The 15,141-nt window shown below is 36.7% G+C and overlaps 1 protein-coding gene across 3 annotated transcripts in view; it reads right to left on the bottom strand.

Moving 5' to 3' along the window:
• mapk8b (mitogen-activated protein kinase 8b) overlaps window positions 1-15,141 on the bottom strand; it is a 41,236-nt gene that overhangs the window by 5,734 nt on the left and 20,361 nt on the right. For 2 of the 3 annotated variants that reach the window (XM_028475374.1, XM_028475372.1), the window contains exons 4-10: window positions 14,792-14,850; window positions 13,069-13,207; window positions 8,167-8,332; window positions 5,647-5,718; window positions 4,038-4,220; window positions 2,426-2,550; window positions 1,417-1,480 (exon numbers count right to left, since the gene is read on the bottom strand). In XM_028475374.1, the coding sequence (XP_028331175.1) occupies window positions 1,417-1,480; window positions 2,426-2,550; window positions 4,038-4,220; window positions 5,647-5,718; window positions 8,167-8,332; window positions 13,069-13,207; window positions 14,792-14,850 (808 nt within the window). Of the gene's footprint in view, window positions 1-1,416; window positions 1,481-2,425; window positions 2,551-4,037; window positions 4,221-5,646; window positions 5,719-6,257; window positions 6,330-8,166; window positions 8,333-13,068; window positions 13,208-14,791; window positions 14,851-15,141 lie in introns of all 3 variants that reach the window. The other variant, XM_028475373.1, reaches the window with a different exon arrangement.

The following is a 15,141-nucleotide window of genomic DNA, read 5'->3' as shown; positions in this document are numbered from 1 at the left end:
TTCTCTGATGCTATACTAATACAAACAAACTTACTGTTTTCAGTTGTAAAGTATCTCAGAAAATGTAAGAACTATTAGTTATCTTATAAATATCAATTTATCATACCATTTGAGTTTCTTCTTATTTTGTTGCTTTATATACTGTGGTTAATCATTTGATTCATGCTTGAATCACAAACATAACTATACGTGAAACGCTGCCCTTGTTGAGTAGCAATGTGTACCGTCATTTCCGGGCTATAAAGTGCGCTGTTTTATTGGCCGCGTTACAATAATTTGGCAATTTTCTAATTAAAATCCACACAAATGCCACAGCCTAACCTCATTGTTCCACCTGGTCTAATGTGACGGAGCTCAATTTTGTGGCGTGTCATTGTTTAAGCCTTAGTGTTCAAAGCGTGAGAAAAAAGTAGCGGCTGACATGTAACGTTTGGTAAAACTGCAATAAAAGGAAAGTAAGTTATAATATACAAACATCAGCAGGTTGTGCAGGGAGAGGGCTTAGATATTGATAGCCTGTGTGTGTGTGTGTGTGTGTGTGTGTGTGTGTGTGTAACGGAATAAGAGATAGTGCTTCAATTAATAAATGAATAACTCACAAGCAGTTTTGTGCCTCCAATGCTAAAATGTATATATAACATGTAAAACATATATGGTAGTTAAAACAGTATCATTGCAGAGAAATATTTTGTTCAGGTTAAAGTATTCAGTATTGTTTTGGTTCAGCATTAGTGAGTTAATTAGAAAAACGCCTCTGCACGCCGTTAACAAAGAAAATTAAAATAGGTAAATTGTTCCAAATCACTACTGCAGTGTTCATAAATGTCTTTTATAACTTTGTACATTTAGAAATCTTTTGGATCAATGTTTTTTTGTGTGTTTATTTACTAAACATAATGAAAAAAAAACATTTCAGATTTTTGTACTTTCCCATTTATAACACCTTTAACAACCATTTATGGTTTATTTATATACACAACCTTTTAGCTTTGGTTGTAAGGATTCTAGTGATACAAAGTATTTGAAGATACTCGAATAAATGACATCAGAATGAGCAAAAATACTAATTTAGGTTGTGTGAACTCTTACTATTTCAGTCCTCAGAGTGTTAAACAGAATCACAATAAACTACTTTGGGCTTTGGCTGCTTCTGCATTATTCTTTACAAACCTTAATATCTGAAGTAAATGTTGAGCATTTCCAAAGTGCATTCAGCACTGCTATGTATCACACAAAAACACAGCTTAATGGTCACTCTTCAAGATAAAAACAAAAAGCAAGTCAGATATGTTCAGTCCTCGGGGGGAAACTAAGAGCTGAATGTCAGCTTTGAAGCACTTATCGTTGCTGAGTGGGAAGCACGAGAGTGAATAAAAGCCTTCCCAGCGTCTGCCATCAGCGTAAAGAAGAACCCACCTTTCCATTCTTCAACAGTGTGCTCCCTCTCATCCAGCTGCTTGTCTGTGATGGCAGGAGGCGGCTGTGGAAACACACAGTTCTCAGTGCTTTTCTAGTACCTTGTCTCGACCTATTTATTATTGTTTAGCTTTGGCAGATCCTACAATAAAAGTTTAAGCTACAGTCGTTAAAATACGGTGGATCAACACTGCAGGGACTCATCGTCTGCCATGAATGTAACAAAGTTTGTGTGTTCCCTCATTAGGGCTGCAAAGGGACGAGAATATTTCCACTACATTTCCTTGAGCAGTTAAGATCAGGAATGATCACAAATATAAACTTTTCATAGGAATTAATTATTGGAATTAACTAGAAATTGGTCATAATTAAAAAAAATATATAACCTCTATCATATCCAAACAAACTAAGGTTGCAAAGTTTCCAAATTTCCAAATGGGAAAGGTCCAAATTTGGAAGTTGGCACTTAACAGGGATGTTAAGTATAGTTGTTTTAGATGAAATTACAGAATCATCTAAAACAGTGATTCTCAGCTGGTGGGTCGGGATCTAAAAGAGGGTCGCGGACAGCTGGTCAAAAATAAAGAAATACTTAATGTATCATGTTGAAGAAGAAACCTTTCTTTTGACAGGCATGCTGTGAAATGCGTGTTGCACAGAAAATATATAGATGTATGTTTTTAAAAAAAACTCAATTTGGTGTGTTGAATTAAAAAATAAGTGGGTGACGATTTAATGACCGTGGCAAAATGTGGGTCCCAGGGTTGGACCAGTAGAGAACCCCGATCTAAAAAATATCAGCATCTGTTATTTAACATGACTCCCAATTTATGGTTATTTCCAATAAACAATTCCCATGAAAAGTTTAAGTTGAGCTTAAGTTCCCATAGAAATGTACAGGATATGTTCTGCCACTTTACAGCATTAAATGTTTGTGTGGGCCAGCACTGACAATTTTGCTCATTTTTATTACTAAAAAAATCATTCTTGGAACTTCTTTGCTACTTACCGCCTCGACCTCAGTCGGGTCGTACCACACGTTGATGTAGGAGTGCTGCAGAGCCTCGTCCACTGAGATTCGCTTTGACGCGTCTATTACCAGCATCTTGGATAGAAGGTCTCTGGCTTGGCTCGCTGGAAAACAACAAATAAAACAGTGAAAATCAAACATATTTAAACACTTGGCCATGTTTGCTGCTGCGAGCGTTCCCATCATCTTCTCTCAGTTTTCAAGCGGCGCCACGCTTCAAGTTAAATTCCTTTTTGCAGTAAACAACTTGGTCGTGAACTGTCGTCTTGGGTAATAAGTGCTTCGTGTTGAAGCAGCTGCTTAAAGGTGATTTGTCACTTTAGCTTAGCGAAAACGTGTGACGCGGGACAACACATTTAGATGATGTGTGGCAGGGAAGCTCACATTTCTCCTGCCGCTGGAATCGTTTGTTTATTAAACCATCTGAGCATGAAAAACAGCTATTTGGAAAGTATAATGTATGATTACAGTTTGATTTGTTTTGGTTCATAAAAAAACAAGTTATAGGTGTAATCTATGGAAGCCCATTTTAGCCACTAAAAAAATAAACAATCACTATGACAAATCATAATTATGAGTTAGTAAAGTTATATAATAATGAGATAGAAAGTCATAAAAAACAAACTGAGCATTTGCAGCAGTCTTCCAACACTGACTGTTACCATTCTTAATTACACTTTGAATAATAATTCCTACAAAACACATATTTTGTCTGTTTATTCAGTTTTTAGAATTCAACACATTGTAGAAAATAGAAGCACAGAAACACGTATTTCATGTAAAATTATTCTCACATTTTTATATGTTTCTCTGCATTGAAAATGTTCTCTTTCTAATCCCATGGATATGATTTTATAAACAGTATCCATGAAGTGTTAGTGTCTCATAATTATGAATTAATTAACTAACAATTATGACTTTCTATCTCATAATGACTTTTTAATCTCATAATAATGACTTTCTATCTCATAATTACGACTTTCTATCTCATAATTATGACTTTACTAACAAATATGACTTACTTTCTCACGACATTTTAATCTCATTATTACGGCTTTACTAACTCATAATTATGACTTTTTGCCACATGACTTTAATCTCATAATTACGACTTTATTAACTCATGACATTTTAATCTTATAATTATGACTTTCTATCTCATAATTACGACTTTACTAACTGATAAATATGACTCTCTCATGACATTTTAATCTCATAATTATGACTTTCTATCTCATAATTACAAATTTACTAACTCAAACATGACTTTCTTTCTCATAATGACATTTTAATATCATAATTACGACTCAACTAACTCACAAATATGACTTTCTTTCTCATAATGACTTTTTAATGACTGTCTTTCTTGTAATTATGGTTTTCTTTCTCATATTTATGACTATTAACTCATAATTATGACTTGCCGTAATGATTTTCTATTTTTTTTAGTGGGGTAAACAGGCTTCCATTGTAATCAGCCTGTTTTTACTTTGGAGCTAAAATGTTTCTAAACAGATGCCAAATGTCTATGATAAACGTTTACGAGCCACATATTGTTACACATTATATGAGTGTGTACGTGCAGGCTCACCTTTCAGCTTGTTGTGGTCGGAGTCTGCAGGGAACAGGACGTCAGGGAAGAGCTTCTCGAAGCTGTAGCCGGCGTACCGCGGCCGGTTCTCCACGTAGGTCCTCACTGACTGATTGAGCTTCAGGAGGAACTCCTGTGACGGCGTCCCCAGCTGCTCGATCACCTTGTTCCACTGGTCGATATCTTGTGATTACAGTGTTAAGAAAAAGCACTGGGCTGGCACTGAGATGGGAAGAAGGTGTTAGGAGGATCTGGAGAAAGTTCTCAGAGCCTTTTAGCGCCAGCGACAGACTGACGATGGCTGGAGACGACCGCTTTTCTTCTTCTGCTCTTTGAGTTTCACGTCTTTAAAATGTACCAGTACTTATTAGAAAATCTATGCCGAACAAAACACATTATTTTGCACCATATTCATTTAATTGCCTTTTAAAAATGGGACTACTACAGATCAAGAGTGTGTTCAGCCATCTTGAAATCATGTGATTGATGATGTCACACGGCCCCACTGCCTGTAAACATCCTGTTGTTTTCAGCCTGCTTTTTATATCAGTTAGCAGCTTTTTAGGTCAAAATGCAAATTTGGATGTTTCTGACGACTTAATTAATTTTTTAATCTCTTGCAGTTATGTACAATATGTAGATATGTCTACCTCCTAAATTCTACGAGAAGCTATGTTCTTGCAAGGCCCTGTGTGTTTTTTTCTGGGGTTTTTTTTTGTTTTTGTTTTTTCTTTTTAAATTTGTTTTCTATATTTGTATTTAAAAAAGTGATATTGAATTACTTTGTAAGTATGAGTATAATTGAAATGTGTATCACTTTGAAAGAGCTCATAATAAAAATATTTATCAAGAAATAAAATGCAAATTTGTGCTGCTTTTAATCGCTCTTTAAAAAAAAAAAAAAAAAAAAAAAAAAAATCAGGAAAAGTTAAAGATGACACTGTAACCCTCTTGTTGACTGAACAAGAATAAAAACTGTACTGCAGGGGGTGACAGTTCCAACTCTGTGGTTTCGTAGTAGACAGTGAAGCAGAGAAGAAGAGCTCTCCTAAGGGACCTTTAAACAGTGCACATTTGACGCTCTGGTGGCTAAAGTAAGCGAGTAACCACGGACTGATGAAGACGCACAAACCCTGAGGATAGAAGTCCTTTTGGGTGGGGGTCCTATTTAAGGGTAAACAAAAGAGGGTAACGTCAGCATCTTTAACATGTCCTGTTTTTTTAAGAGCAGCCAAAAGCAGCACAAGTTGGCACAATCAGGGTTTGTTGGAGCGAGTATGGGTTTTTATTTATTTGATTTTGTTTTTGGATGGTGGATTCAAACCTTGGTCTTCAATCCATCTAACCAACCCTTATTTAACTTATTAGTTTATTGAAATACACTCCTGGTGGCCCAGTGGTAATAACATGTTATTCCAAGCTGAATTTAAAAAGAAACAATCCAATATGAGTATCTTTTACTAATACATTCATCAGGGGTAAATGTCCCTACAATGATTACTTGGATTGTTGAACAGAACAATGAACAAGATGTTTGACAAAAAAAAAGGGAAAAAAAGAAACTATTGACAAGACTTTGTGATGTGGATGAAGTTCAACGTAAGGATACGATCAGTGCCCGGAAACAACACACTACCTCGGACCATTTCGGCCATGATGCAGCCAACAGACCAGACATCGACTGAAAAATGAAATGACAACCAAACGATTAGCATGCAGGATGGAAAAGAACACAACAGAAATTAACTGTAAACAAAAAAAAGACAAACTTAAGAACTGTGCATGATGTGCATGCACGGCAACGTGTGTGTGTACGGCACGACTGAAAGGATGGATGGCATCATGCAACTGAATGTGGTTCCACCAGCAGCAGGGAGGCGCCACACTGATGCTACCCAATAATACACAATATCTAAGTGTGATGAAAGATTTGAATGATGATTTAACCAAACTTTTCTGTTTGATTTCATCAACAACAAATACCACCCACAAGAATGACATGGACTGTTGGTTTATCAAGTAAACAACGTTAAAATCAAGACTTTCATGGTTAAGCTTCAACCAAATGTTGCTTATCTCAGTGTTAAAGGAGGAAAGAAGTGATCCACTGAATAAAAGAGAAATGAAAAAGGAAAAAGAAAAGGCTTTTTTTTTTTTTTTTTTGGTGCGTCATGTCTACCGAGAAACCGTTGTACACTGCTGCAAGCAGCTCAAGGATACAATCCCTTCCTGGAAAAAGGATTTTGTGGCGCACCATTTCTGCCATAATGCACCCCACAGCCCAAATATCCACTACATACACGCAGCATAAAAGAAGAGGGAGGAGAATAGGTAAAAACAAGTAAAGCAGGAAAATGTGACAAAGACATTACAGTTTAGAGTTCCGCTTCAAAGGAGCCAATCTCCCCCCGACTCTCCTCCTTAAACACTTTTGTTGTGTCTAACATCAACCAGTAATACGTTAGAATAATTCCAACAAAAACACCCATCATGGTAGATTCCCATCAAAGGTACAGTGGGGCAAAAAGTAGTATTTGGCAGCCACCGACTGTACAAGTTGTCAAAAGACAGAATGTGCAGAAAAAAAAAAAAAAAAAATCTTTTCTTTGAGAAGCTTTTCTATCCTCCACTCGTTACCTGTATTAATGGCACCAGTTTGAACTCATTATCTGCATAAAAGACACCTGTCCACACCTTTAAACAGTCACACTCTAACCTTGGAGAAAAACATCTGTCCATCAGTGAGAGCATTGAAGATGAAACGTGGGTGGATCTTCCAGAGTGTGATTTCCTGGATTTTTTTTCACATTCCATCTCTCACAGTTGAAGTGAACCTATGATGAAAATTGCAGACAACTTGTACAATCGGTGGCTGCCAAATACTTTTCTACACCACTGTATCAGGCAGTGGACTGGGGGAATGTAAGGAAACTGGCAAGCTTAGAGTCAATCATTCTCCTCCATCACAATGAACAGCCATGTCAAAATAAGTTAAAGCTGCAGTATGTACTTTTTTTGGCATCATTTGGTCAAAAGTCCATAATCACCTTTGAGCATATTGTAATCCAAAGTGTTCTGAGTGGACAGTGAAACTCTTCTCCTTCTCCTGGCTCTGTAAATTAAGTTTAGAAATACAGGAGAGTGTCGCTGGACTTCAGCCAATCGGAGATCTTTCTAACAACAGAGCGATCCATGAGCTGTTTTGGGTGTTACTATTGGCTGCTCAAGCTGCTCGTCAAAAGTCTATGGAATCTGAGAGTAGTGAAAGTGTAATGGCAGATGTTCCAGTAGAAGTCTCCATGGCGGCTTTAGGCACAGCGGTTACATGCAAAGCAAGACAGAGAAAGAAGGCAGAGGTGGAGAAGCAACAGAAAAGAGTAAAAGACCCCGTGTAGGTCTTGAGCGGAGGACTGTGCGCGATCCGCTTTCAGTCCATGCGCATACCGAATCAGAAGGAGAGTGATAACAGATGGGATAAATTGCTTGTAAACCTAAGATAACTTGCAATGTGGATGGATCATTTGCAGTGTGGATGTAGTGTGTGTCAGCTCTGATCAGCTGCTTGAGTGTGAGGAGCGGCTGTGACTGTGAGCCTCTTACTGTCCTCACAGCAGCGAGTAATACGTGCTTTCATGTCTCTAAAACATCAGAAAACTGTCCAATAACACAAGATAAAGTCCCTACATTTGTTACTAGTCTCTAAGGAGAAAACAGTCACAAAGAGTTCTACAGCGTGTGCATTCGTGCAAGAATTCACAAGAAGACCTGTGAGTTTCGTTCAGGAAGGAAGGGGGGAGCGTGAAGCGTCTCACGATTCTACATACTGCAGCTTTAAAAGGGAGTTTTTTTACCACCACTTACTGTCTACCAGAAAAAAAATGGTTGAGAAACAATGACTCATCATCTCTTCCACACCAGGACTCACATCAGGTGATTCTGAGCCCTCGTTAAACTCACATATGGTACAGCTTCTCCAGTTGCCAGATCTTGGTACAGGCAACTTTCCATCAGACACATTATAAAAGTCCTCCCCAAACCATTCTCACTCTGAGTGGAACATTACCAGTGATCGTGTGTTTGGGTCTACAGGAGATGATCTGTTCTCATGCTATTAGCTCCTCCCACTCACCGTTGGCCTGGTAGCCCATTCCCAGGATGACTTCGGGGGCGCGGTAGTAGCGAGTCACCACATAGGGGGTCATGAGAAGGCCTGTGGCAGCCGTCCTGGCCAGACCAAAGTCCAGGATCTTTAGTGTGCAGTCGGACTTTACCACAATGTTACTGGGCTTGAGATCCTACACACAAAGGACAAGACTTTACATCACAGGTGTCAAACTCAAGGTCTGGGGGCCAAATCCAGCCCTTGAGAGATTAGAATTTGGCCCGCAGGAGAAAGTAAAAATGACAGCAAAAAACATGCATCATTGTGTAAATTACACAATACTTCAGTTGTAGATACCTCAACACCTCCAATTACACATGGATACAAATTTACAAATTTCCCCAGTCATTTTTTAATTTCAAATTGATGAAAAATAAATCTGGCAAAATTCCTCAAATTATTCTTCTAAGTTAAATAGCAATTGTTCATAACATCAATACTTTACTTAATGCTTGGACATTGTCGGTCTCATATAATTTATATGTAATATATACCTGGAAGTGCAAACTAGGGCACAATATTGTGGAAATTACTATTTTTCCCGCCTAAAATCTGTGGCCCACTTGAGATCAAACTGGTCTGTATTTGGCCCCTGAACTAAAATGAGTTTGACACCCCTGCTTTACATGAACTCATTCCAGTGCAGGGGCATGAAACTAAAACGCTTCTTTAAATTTACATAATGTAGTACCATAGCTATACAAAAGACTACAAACAATGTCACTGTGACTGTGTGTGCATTTAATTATATTTAACCATCTCCAATTCATTATCAGGGGGACGTGCTACTATGCCCCTATACTATGTATTTTAACAGTAGTAAATTGTCCTCTCAAATCTATATTTAGAGTGGCAGTCATTGTGATACTGTTGAGTCTGTAGTGCATGTGAATGCTGTGTTCATCGCTGGGATAGTCAGGTTAAAATCCTACTTTTTACGTGTGCCAACATTGACGTCACATCTCTGTATTTTCCCATTCTTATGCTTTATAATTTATCAATGAATATTTTTTCTCCGAGTAGCATTAAGGTTTGGTGTCAGTCCTATTAATAATAAATGTATGTTTTCAATGCTCAGGACCAGCAGAGGAAGTGTTTTAATGTCTGTACACAGTGAGCTTATTAGGAGGGCAGGACTACAAAGTGAGATCGACATAGGTATCGGCAAATACTCAAGGCTGCAATATCGGCATTGTATCGGAAGTGAAAAAGTTGTATTGAGACATCCCTAATAATTATAACACTTGTTTTTGATATTGGTACGGTACTTGAATTACAGTTGTTCTCATGTGTTAAAAAATGAAATAAATTGTATTTCATACCATTTTGTATTCGTAAAGCATTGATATCGCGATACAGTATATCGTGATGTATACCATATTGTTAAGTATCGGGATATATCGTATTGTGACATGCAAATCGTGAATCACATTGTATTAAGAGTAGGGATGTAACGATTCACTCAACTCCCGATACGATTCGATTCACGATACTGGGTTCACGATACGATTCTCTCACGATTTATTTTACAAAATGGGACCGTCGACAATTATTTTTTTTGGGAAAAAAACTAGAAAATACGGTACTATTTTCCTTTTATTTTTCATTGTCAAAAGAATTCCTTGATAAACTATTCAAAACAATGCAATTTAACTAAAAATAAATCTTGAATGAAATAAATAAAGGAATAATACAAATGAAAATGAAGCCTATTAATTTAAATTCTGGTTCTATAATAAACAATGCAAAACTGCATAATAGTTCTTTTTCTTTTTAAAAGTGCAACTGAAAATGTATTTTGTGCCTTAACAATTGGACTTTAAAAAAAAAAAAAACCGTGATTGCAATAATTTACGTCATATTTGTTTGGACCAGCAGAGGGCGCTGGTAACACAGTGGTCGGTTGGCATGCAGATATCTTGCAGTGAAGAAGAGAAGCTATGCTAGCAGATAGAGCTAATAGAAAAACGTGACTTTTACAGATATTCAAGTAATATTACAGATATTCTTTCAGTGCTAAAGGGGCAATGAATCATTTATTAACATATTTAAGAGTAGAAGGCGGCTAGAAAGAAAGTATTAGCAGACTCCGCCCGCCGCCTACTCTTGTGGATAGCGCCCTCTGCTGGTCAAAGAAAGTACTGCGATTCAATTTTCAGAAAATCGATATCAACCGTGATTTTACAATCACGGTTGATATTTTACAAATTTCTCGTGACGTAACCTCAGCATAATTCTCAGGTTCCGTAAGTTTTCTACAGCATATAAATATAAAATGTTAATAAATAAAATCAATAACAGTAGTTGACTCAATTAAACCTATTTAGTGTGTTTAGAATGATTTTGTGTAGCTTAAATAGCCAGTAAAGTCATCTAAATAGGGACAAATGATTAAAAAAGAAAATGTTTTTACACAGAAATGTGTAAAACCTTAGGAATTGAGGAACCCCAGGGAAAAATAGCTGTGCTTATGATACTATTACATCTGATTGCATTATTATTGTTATTATTATTATTCTTCTTCTTATTATTATTATTATTATTAATAATAATAATAATTATATCCCTTTGTGTATGGTAAATGTGTGGAATGACAGTGTAAAATACCCTATGACGACGTAAAATTAACCCAAAATTCTGGTAAGACTTTATTTGAATTAAAAATATTGAGATTTATATTGTATATCGCCATTTCCAGAAAAAATATTGAGATATGAGTTTTGGTACAAAACTCCCAGACACCAAAGCAGAGTCAATGACATTTATATCAGAGATGACATGTTCCAAACTGACCAAAGAGCTTGAACACAGACCATAATCAGTCAGATCTTTTGTTGATCTATGAGACGTGTCTTGGTTGGCTCAGTTTAACACGCAACGGTTAGCTCTGCCTCTGGCTCGATTAGTTCTGGCTGGCAGAGCAAGCACAGCTCTACTAATCTACTGCTTTGCAACAGCCGCAGGGCGAAGGACGAGGAGCCGTCACTGTGTGTCCTCAGGATGTCTTAATCCCTTTGTCTACACACAGACACACACAACACACACACACACACACGTCTGTGTAGGTGCCACTATCTCCGTCTGTTAGGTGTGTCCATGTGTGCGTGATCCCGTCAGCTCCTGTTTGCTTTAATGCCTCTGTTGTTTTTATATGTTTCACCAAATGGTGAATGAGAATGTGTTTCCTATGTGGAGCAGCGCCAACGGCCACAGCTGCTGGAATGATTACTTAATACTTAACCTCCCGATGACTAAGAGTTTACTAAGTGACCAGCAGCAGCAGTCTGTCACTCTTTAAAACAAGAGAACTACTTACTGCGAGGCACGCAAAATGCCTATTTCATGAACTGAAACACTGAAACCACACCTTTAGACTGGTTTATACACATGGTAACTAATGGTTCTATCAAAACAACATTCCCACAACAGGGACGCATTTTATCACGCTAAAATCATTCAACTGCTCAACAGGGTTGGGGTCAATTACAATTTTCAATTACAATTCCGTCATCAATTATCCATGTTCAATTACAACTCAGTTATGATTATGGTGACAATTATAATTTCCCCTTAAAAATTTGAATAGAATTACATTTGCAATGACTCTTCAAATTCAATTACTCAATATTACTGAGATTTTAATAAATAACCCCATAAAACGAAACCTTCCTCTTGTGTTAGCATCTAGCTGCAAAATATAAAAATAATATTATCATCCAATTTGTTTCTCATCTCTTGGTTAGGCTTCCTAATCAATGAAAATATTTGTATTAATATTTTTGCTGTGGGCATCTGAGCCCTTTTTCTCTCAGTTTTTATTTTTTTTTAATGGCAAAATGATCTTGATACAAAACATATTTTAATAATTGTTAACTACGTATGTGTAAGACATAGAACTGTAACACGATTACAAAGGTTTGCGTTCAATTCAACTATAAAGTTTTTAATCGAATTTCCATGCCAATAATTACAATTACAAGTCCATTATCTGAACTCAATCACATTTAAATTATGATTAAAACAGCAACATTTATTTTTTTTTTCCAAATACAATTACATCATAATTATAAAGAATTATCAACGACACAATTATAATTGACCCCCCTGACGCTCGCACTTCAACATCTAGCGCAGAGCTTCCCAGCTTTTTTCGGGTCGTGACCCTATTTTGATATCACATGTCCGAGTGACCTCAGATATATTTGTTTTCTAGAATTAGTTTTTGATCACGTTTATTAAAGTGTGTTATTAATACAGAGTAGACAGGATTAATGAGAATATTTTTATAATACATTATATATTTATATTTGAGAAAGTTTGTCTAGAAAACAGTTGTTTGATATTTATTGTGTTATGTACTCATTTGAAAAAATTATAATAATTCCAAAAAAAAAAAAAAATGTTCTCATTACCTAAGTTTTTATTTATTTTATTAATTTGTTTCAACAATTAACTATTAAAAAACAGTGATCTGGCACTCCGTCTGCACCTAAAACTGCCCAGCATGTGTCGTTTGGCACAATATTTCTTTTACTATTGACGATTCTTAAATTTCTGAAGATCAATTAGTATTTAAATTTTTTCAAAATGTAACAAACCAGTCGAGTCTTCCTAATTTGGATATTTCAATTACACTATACAGTACTGAAGGTTCTGTGAGGTGTTAGTCAAAAAGAGAGAAGTTAAATAATTCCGCAGCAGACTGACGTTAAATAGATCAATAATCAGTAATAATCGAAAAATTTCATCAATAATCAATAATAACAAAATCGTAATAAATTGCAGGTTATTTTATTCTATTTGATATGATTTTAGGCACCAGACTATATATCAGATATTCTGTTATTTAAGGAGACAGTAATGGCTCACCCTGTGTATGATGCCTGCAGCGTGCAGGTGTTTGATTCCACAGAGCATCTGGTAGAGCAGGTAGGAGAGCCTCTCGTGGTCCAACTCCATCTGGATCACCTGACAGAGGTTGGCGTCCATCAGCTCCATCACAAGGTACCTGCAGGCAAATTACAGAGATTTAGGAGAAATTTTAAGTTAATTTCAACATTATTGTGCCTTAGTTTACACTTTTACGTATACATAAAATACTAATAATATCCAGGATTTTTACTTAAAATTTGCTACATTTCATGACCAATTTCTATTTAATTAAGGGAACTAATGTGTAATAATTTAAGGAAAATTTGGGAATTTTGAGCTTTTTCAACTGTTTAACATTAAAAATGACAGCCACAATTGCAATATAAGTAATGGGAAAACAGTGAGCACCTGCAAATATTGTTGAATTTCATTTACATTTATGATTTATGTTCTCTCCGTCATTTTTACTTTCTCCTGCGGGCCAAATTGGTTGCTCCAAAGGGCTGGATTTGGACCCCGGGCCATGAGTTTGACACGTGTTTTAGAGGTTGCACATGTTGCTCAAAGTTTCATAGAAATTGACTAATTACATATATATATATATATATAACAAAAGTAGGGTTCAGAGATTCCACCAAAGTGTTGTAATGCCCTTAATCTAGCAGATTCTGAAGGGAAGCAGATCAGTGATTTTTGTCACCACCATTACGATGCGTTTCTTTGAAACCTTTACTTCCAAATGTCAAAGAGCACAGGAAAATCTTTGTGACGTCAACAAAGCCACAGTGGTTGCAGCACTTTCGAATTGACATTTTAATGCAGGTCTCTGTTTGTTTTTTGCAGAACAAAACCACAAATTTTCCAAATATGCCTTTTTTATTTGGCTCGTTAGGTTATAGTATGGAGCAATTGTCTTGTGTAACCTCTCAATGTTAATTAATTTGCATTTTTTTTCTTCTTCTTATCTCTCTTTTTCAATTTTAATTGAATTTTTTTCCCCTTTATTTTTTTTTCTTCCCCCCCCCCTTTTCTCTTTTTTTTCTTTGATAACGGAAAAAAAAACATTTTTTTTTTATTTATTTGCATAAAATTTGGACCCAACCAATTTGGCAAGATATGGAAACAAATGCAGGGTTCCAACATAGAGAATCTATTTTTTTCGGACCACGATCATACACATAACCATCCAACCAATAAACCCAGATTTGAAAGAATAGAAATGATGTGCTATATGTTGTGTTACGCAAGCGTGCGGTGAAGAGCCCAATCACTCAAACAGAGAGTTCATATTAGGGCTCCAACCACTGTGTGGGTCCAGTTTCCTCTAATCAGTCAGACGGTGCACTGCACACACACACACACACACACACACGTGCACTAACACTGAGCGTCGTATTAATCATGTATGTTCCTGTCATGGAGAAACCATCACCCCCTCCCTGTAAGACTTCACACCCACTTGTGTTCACATGCACATCTTGTTGACTGTGAAATCTATCCTAGACTTGAGTTAAAAATACACTGATGTCACTTCTATTAAAGGCAAGAGCCAAACAAACAAACACTCGTCTGTTTTCCCCCTTCATATGCATTTGTCTACAGGAGAAAAAAAAAAAACCAAAACGAGTCGAGATGCCATGGCTCTAAAAATCACAAAGGAAGCTCCGTGTCCTCCGGCTGCTGCTTCCTGTATCGATCAGAGCTGCTTCGTGACACTCACACATCCTGAAACTCTTCCAGCGTCTTCTGAGGCGTGAAAACATTTAATAGGCCGATGATCTGAGGAGAGGAAGCACAGTTAGGAGAGGGTGAGAAGTGCACATCAGCAATATAATCATACAAGAAAAGTAGCCTTCATATTAAATGGTGTCTAGTATCAAAATAGGGAAATAATGGATTTAAGCACAGCAGATTTGATATAGATGTGCTTTAGATGTGGATTGATCAATCCACCTTTGGGGTCCGGTGTGTGGAAACACTTCAGCATTCACTGCAGCACATGTAGCGTTAGCTCGCTAGCATTAGTTCTGCAGAAGCCTCATTATAACCATCAAGTTAAAACAAAAAGTA

The sequence above is a fragment of the Gouania willdenowi genome, chromosome 19, assembly GCF_900634775.1.
Source record: "Gouania willdenowi chromosome 19, fGouWil2.1, whole genome shotgun sequence".
Taxonomy (NCBI): Eukaryota; Metazoa; Chordata; class Actinopteri; order Blenniiformes; family Gobiesocidae; genus Gouania; species Gouania willdenowi.
This window is presented reverse-complemented; position numbering and strand designations above follow the sequence as displayed.